Source organism: Astatotilapia calliptera, chromosome 18 (genome assembly GCF_964374335.1).
Source record: "Astatotilapia calliptera chromosome 18, fAstCal68.1, whole genome shotgun sequence".
Classification (NCBI taxonomy): Eukaryota; Metazoa; Chordata; class Actinopteri; order Cichliformes; family Cichlidae; genus Astatotilapia; species Astatotilapia calliptera.
The window spans coordinates 9,713,905-9,720,762 of NC_137439.1; the positions used below are offsets into that span (position 1 = coordinate 9,713,905).

General features: G+C 37.6%; 1 protein-coding gene across 1 annotated transcript; it reads left to right on the forward strand.

The window, feature by feature from the left end:
* LOC113010454 (uncharacterized) lies at positions 1-6,277 on the forward strand. The gene is made up of 4 exons (XM_080292920.1): positions 1-91; positions 2,770-3,069; positions 3,154-3,438; positions 5,707-6,277. Exons 1-4 carry the CDS (start codon positions 43-45, stop codon positions 5,808-5,810), a joined length of 738 nt encoding a protein of 245 aa, XP_080149046.1. The 5' UTR covers positions 1-42; the 3' UTR covers positions 5,811-6,277.
* Positions 6,278-6,858: the final 581 nt, after the last annotated feature.

Sequence of the window (6,858 nt, forward strand, 5' to 3'; positions counted from 1 at the left end):
CTTCCACGTTGTTACATTTCAGAGAAACCTCGAGACTCTAGAATGTTTTTCTTTGTGATTCTTGTGTTGCTGTCCTGCACTGAGGCTGAAGGTAGGAAAAAAATGTCTAAATATTAGCACACATATAGTAGCAGTATATAACAACTGCTTCTTTAATTCAACAGGGACAGAACTGACAACGATGAACGTGTTCACTACAAAACGTATCTTTCAATTTATTGCAGAAGGTAAAAGACTTGATTAATGTCTCAAACTACATTAGTCAAGAGTTTAATCAGAGCTGTGTCTTTGACAGGCTGAATAAGCTCTGACAAGTTAGTCCATCTAAAAATAGTCACTTCCTCTTTCTTGCAGTCACTCTGCTTCCTGGTTCTGAAAGAAAATAAAACCAACACATCGAAAGGACATCCAATGAGCTTATGTACCCTGGTAAACCAGTGTGTCCTAACAGGCCAATTTTGTTTTAGGTGAGAGGGGAGGAAGAAAACATTATGGAAGAAATGTCACTGTGTCTCAGATAATGTTTTTCAAAATAGTTCTCTGTCCTGGGTGAAGATGTGCTATTGAATTGATAAAAGAGAAGTAGTTTAAATGGAGAATTTTGAGAATTATTAAGCACTGTCCTGTTATATGAGTTATATGTTTGCTATTTCAAGCAAAGAGTATAAGATACATTTATCTGAAAAGTTCAAAACAACATCGCAGTTTAAGGCTGATTTCAGGCACAGATGAGGAGCAACTGCTAACAACTTTTCATATTTTGACCTCTTAAAAACACTGAACTGTGTAAAATCTTACCCTGCTATAAAAGAGGTATTAGAGCTGTTTAATAATTCATTGTAAAGCAACAAATTCCCCATTAATTTCCAATCATGATAAAAACAAACACTATAAAAATAATTAAAACAAATCAGGTGTGAGTAGAAGACTTTACGTCTTACGTGTCTCTTTAGGTCTTTATAGGGTCTGAAAATGTGCTTGTACTTCATGGAACAGACTTCATCCGCCATCTGTTGTAGTAGTGAAATAGAAACTTAATTTACTACCAAAAAACAGTTATTATCAAGATGCAATAGTGTTTGACAGTGGTGAAGGATAGGAGGAGTTGCAGACTGGAAACAGACAGTTTGGGTCTAACATTAAGGCTTTCAAATGTTGTATAACTTTATCTCAGTCTTCTTTTAATTTTTCATGGTTGATTCCTTCATTGATGATTTTTGGTTAAATTTGGTGACAACACTTACAACATCAACACTAATGAAAAAAACAGTTACCCACTATAATAATTTTATCTCACTGAGCACTAAATCAGAGAATCAGAAAGTTGAAAGGTGGGGGTGGACAAAAAAATGACAAATATGTTTTTTTAAATGTGTGGGAGGCCAAGAATGCAACTTTCAAAGTAATCCTAACTGTCCTGACCTTTGGTTGACGTATAAACTAGAATGAAAGATTGCTGGAACTCTTTCACAGCTGTTAATTTAGTAATAAGCAGTGTAGGGACCAGAGATGGGCAGTAACGCGTTACTTGTACTTGTAAACCCCCAGTTTTGCCAGGGGGGCAGGTAGGGCATTAACAGGGAACAAAGAAATACTTTTCTTTCTTATTCTCATTTAAAATATCTAGCTTTTATTAAATAATTATCTGAATCTTACAAGAAACGATTGATAGATTGATGCATATATACAATCAAAACAGTGTACATCACTGTCACAACAGCGTTTGTTTTCATTCAAAGACTGTATGATTTTTCCTATAATGGTGGGCTGGTCTCTAGTCAAAATGCCCAGGCCAATTTTTTGTCCCAGTCCAGCCCTGTATGCAGCTCACCTTCAGTCTAGTGTTGCTTACATCTTTCTATTTGGAAGGCAGAATTTCCAAGTTCTGAGTACAATCGAAAGCACCACGACTGCAGTTTTCGTGTTGGATGTAAAAAGCGCACATGATGCTGTGACGTAGGCTAGAATCATGGCGATGGTCCAGGCATGGGATTTCTCTCGTGGAAATAAGCACATTATTTTTTCCTTTCTATTGGTAGGTGGCACAGTGCACTTGTGGCAAGTAAGCAAGCTAGAAGACTGGCAGTCTTGCTGGGTATCCAGTTACGGAAGCAACACATTAACAAGAGAATTCTGAGAATAACCAAAATTACCTTCCCTAGTAACTAGTTACTTTGAAAGTAACGAGTAACTTGAAATAACTGAGTTACTTTTGATAGAAGTAACTAGTAATGTAACTAAGTTACTAATTTAAAGTAACTTACCCAAAACTGGTAATAAGACTTGATATATTTGGTCATATCTCAAGATATGAGAGGTGGGCTGTCCGAAGTGAGATGGAAGCTGTATCTCATAACAAGTTCAGGTTTTCCACAACAGCTTTATCTGAAATGTGAAACTGATTATTGTTTGGTGGATGCTAAAAACCCAAGCAGTTAGCTGTGACTAAACAATAATGAAAATAATCAAACAATAGGGAAGAGCAGCAGGTGGTGTCAGGGGAGGTTGACCAACAAAGATGGTGTCCATCACAAACTCATCCCTCCCCCTGTGTGAGTAGGCTACCAGGACCTGACCAAAGGTGTGCAGAGCAGCAGAAGGCAGGTGAAAAGCTGCGGTGAAAAAAATATAACAAAAGAACCAAAATCTTCACAACACTGCAACGCTGTGTCAGGTCCTTTTTGTGTTGCATTTGTGTTTGATTTTGATTTAACATAATTGCAGCTGGATGTTCGTGACTGATATTTTTTGTTTTTCCTTTTCTTTTAGGTCTCCAACATGTGTTTGTGCTGCATGGAAACGACTTACACTTGGATACAGAGAAACCTTTTAAACTTGAGGAACAGACAGATTTGTTCTGGAGATTTAATTCCAATAACAATATAGCTAAATGTGTTTTTAATAAAGATCCAGTCGTGTATATCAAATATGCAGGAAAGGTTGAGGTGTTTGGACAAAATTACTCTTTGAAATTAAAGAATGTTCAACACAGTGACAGTGGAGATTATAAAGCAGTTGTGGTCAGCGAACAAGAGCAAAGGGTAGCTGAATACAAGGTCATAGTTCAAGGTAGGTTTCTATTTTCATTATTACTTTGAAATGTTCACAAATCATAGGCCTATTTTTAATACTTTCACACCTCTTGTTCCCCAGATCCAGTGACTGCTGCCAAACTGACAGTAGAGTCAGTGTCCAAAAGCTCAGACTCCTGTAACCTGACTGTGACCTGCAGCACAGTGGACTTTAACATCAGCAGTAGTTTTAGATGTGATGGTAAAATCTGCTCTCATGCAGAAGAAAAGGATTTGAAAGCCACAAAAGAATTTTCCTCTTTAAGTGTTTACCTGCAGCAAGACACCATTTACTGTAATCACAGCAACCAAGTGAGCTGGAATCAGACCATGAAGGTGCTCAAATCTTACTGTGAAACAGAGACAGGTGAGAATAAAGTTCATAATAATGAATGAAAAACTGAAATAACCAGATTTTTAAAGGACTTGCTGTGTGATGTTTGCATGTTGTCCCCATGTCTAATTACATATCTTTGGATTGTGATAGAAAGCACCCACAATCCAGTCCAAATACTTGAATTGTCACCTCATTGTTCTGACACACAACACCAAACTATCCACAACACAACACTCTAACTACACAAAACAGCATTTTAACTACACACTCCAAACACGCTAAACTAAAATCTCTCACATCTCCAAACTCTCTCTCTCTCCATCACTCCTAAAACTTCCTCCTCTTTCTAAACAACCAAATGTCATGTTGCCATAGCACTTTTTCATTGGTCAACATTGTACATTTTTCCACCAACACGAAAGGGCTGTTTTTAGTTTTTTTATTTTTTGCTCATAAGCAGAGAATGCTCGCTAGCGCTGTCCTTAGACAGTAAACGTGACGAAACTATTCAGGAAAAAACACGTGTATATATTGTTTATCATGACTCTGGTTTTACGTGGCCTATCAACACAATTTAAAAACTGGCAAATATCACCTTGTTGCTTTGTCATCTTAAAGTGGTCATGTGATTGGCTTACCACGACTACTTTATTCTTCCTCAGTCAAACAGCAGCAATCATGCGATTGTTTTGCCCCCTAGCTCCAGGTGTTGTGGCAAAAATTGATCGTTGGGCAGAAAGTGATTGCCGTCCGCGGGAGCACGCGCAGCTGCTTAAAGCTGTAGCGCCCAGATTACTTATGTAGTCAGCTACTTCCATGCAACTGATATTACGTGCGGTAAGATGAATGAAGCTTCAACCGTCTGTTTGTTGAAAAATAGTAACGTGACCGCATTTTCTTGTTCGTAACGGTAACGGCGTTGTAACAATAGAAATTCATTGTGAGGAACTAAATTTTTTTTAGTTCCTCACAATGAATTGAAAAATAACTGAAAAGAAAATGTTAATTTCTAATACTTTGCTGGCAGTGACACCATGAAGTCTTCAACTCATGGACATCACCAGATGCTGGGTTTTCTCCTTTTGTTGCTCTGCCAGGTTTTTACTGCAGAGGCTTTCAGTTGCTGTTTGTTTGTGGGCCTTTCTTCTCTTTATGGTAGACCTAGATACTTCTACCTCCTGGAGTTTGTTGTTCACTTTGTTGGCTGTAAAAACGATTCTGTGATTAGCCACCACTGTTGTCTTCCGTGGACATCCAGGTTGTTTTGTATTGCTGAGTTGACTAGTGCTTTCTTTCGTTATTTCTCAGGATGAACCAAATTGTTGATTTTGCCACTCCTCCTAATATTGTAGTATTTTCTCAAATGGGATTTTTCTGTTTTTGCAGCTTAAGGATGTTGTTTCACCTGCATGGAGAGCTCCTTTGACTGCATGTTGTCTGTTGACAGCAAAATGTTCCAAACACAAGCACCACACCTTAGATCAGCTCCAGGCCTTTTATCTGCTTAATTGATATACGAAGGAATTGCTCACACCTGTCCATGAAATAGCCTTCGAGTCAATTGTCCAATTATGTTTGGTCTCTTTAAAAAGAGTGTGGGACATGTTAAGGAGCTAAAACTCCTAAACCCTTCATGCAAGCTGAGTCTACATATTATGTCCATGTCCATCATGTAACTACAATTGGAATATGTTTCAGTAAACATGTAAAAAAAAATGTGTCAGTGTCCAAATATATATGGACCTAACTGTAGATACACTTCAGTCCTCAATGTGTCCTCTGTCATGGTGTCACTTGCTGCACTCCGTGTTGTTTGCTGTCAGTCCTGTGAATGTCCTAGTGATGCTGCCTTTTGGTTTTGAATATTTTTTGGAATCTAATTTAGTCACAATAAAGGCTCGCTTTTTCTCTGTGTGGCGGGGCGTGGCCTGCGGTGCCATGCAGGGAAGGCGGACGCACCTGCACGGCATCTGCAATCACGCCCCGCCGACTTAAATATTATACTGGGTCCTGTGGTTGGGGTTTTTGTTGCTATGTTGAGCTGGCAGCGGGAGAGCTGCAGCTCTGGGTGCGAATGTACAGCAACCATGAAAGTATTAATAAAGTATGCTGCAAAGCATGAACGTGCACCTGGGTCTGCCGTGGTCATTTACACTCTGGAATGCTAAATACAGTTGGGATACATTCAGAAATAAATTAACTGTATTTCTGAAATGTAAAAGATTTCTTGAGTCAGACAAAAGAAACTGTACTTTGAATTTACTTAGTGTGTTTCATTATTTCTGCTCATGTCTGCAGGTATCTCCATCTGTGTGGTGAAGACAGTCGTGTTCTCTGTTGGTCTGATCATCATGGTGATTGCTGTGATCAGTGTCCACATTATGAAGAAGATTAAGAAGTGAAAATAAAGAAGAGGCTTTCCACGTACACACATAGCTAATACACTTTTAGAAAATGTTGAAGTTATAGATACCAGTGGTAGATAACTACACAGGTTAACACATTTTGGGGGTTTGCTAATTTTTATGCAGATACCGTTTTTTGTTATATAGCACAAAATTAGGCATTGCAAATGTTTTGTAAGTATAGACATTTGCACATTTAATTCCGTTAATTTTCTGAATGTTGAATGTAAACATAACAAACGCTCCACAAGACATGCATGGCAAACATGTTAAATCACTGTCATCACTGCAGAGAAATTTAAGAAAGAAAAATAAATTTTGCTGTGCTTACCCACTGCACATAGATGTCAATGCAAACTTGCTTGAAAAGAACTCCTCAAACCATCTATGATAGCGTTACCAATTATTTTTGATGAAATAGTCAAAACTCAAGACTGCATCATTTTGTGAATAAAATACTTGTTGATCCTTATAAAGCTGTTTTCTGAGATTTTATAATGATAGCAAACACAAAAGAAGCATTTCTGATTCCTATTCCAGAAAGCAGCATTAAGATGTTTCTTCAGTGTGAGGGAATCAACTGATAACTACTACTAAGTTGTAAACCCAAGAATAAAAAAAGAAATGATTTCAGCTTCAAAGCTCATTTAAAATCATCAAAGACCAACCTATCAATCTCTGATATTTTAGAAGTTACCGATTCTGCTTTGATTGGTGTCTTCTTTGTATTATTCTAAATGTTAATGAGACACTGACACCATCATTTAACATTCAAAGTAACCTAAGAATGAAAAAAGGGTTCAAAAATATATCTGAGATGAAAATTGGGTATCTTTCCAAATGCAGCAAGTTACATATTCAATATGCTGACAATTTTTCAAGTGTCCCAAAAAATCATGTCTCATGTTTAAATTCACATACAAAATTGTTGTCAAGTTTCAAAGTTCTTAAACAACACAGCTTTGAGACGGAGCGTGGCCCTGTAGCTCTGTGAAAAACACTTCATGGCTTCAACATTTTTCTTTTAGATGAAATGATGAATGAT

Bases quoted from the DNA above. Each gene is read 5' to 3' on its own strand.
- LOC113010454 (XM_080292920.1), top strand. From the start codon at position 43: ATGTTTTTCTTTGTGATTCTTGTGTTGCTGTCCTGCACTGAGGCTGAA. The intron at 92-2,769 runs GTAGGAAAAAAA...CTTTTCTTTTAG, and splicing joins GTCCTGCACTGAGGCTGAAG to GTCTCCAACATGTGTTTGTG. The intron at 3,070-3,153 runs GTAGGTTTCTAT...CTTGTTCCCCAG, and splicing joins ATACAAGGTCATAGTTCAAG to ATCCAGTGACTGCTGCCAAA.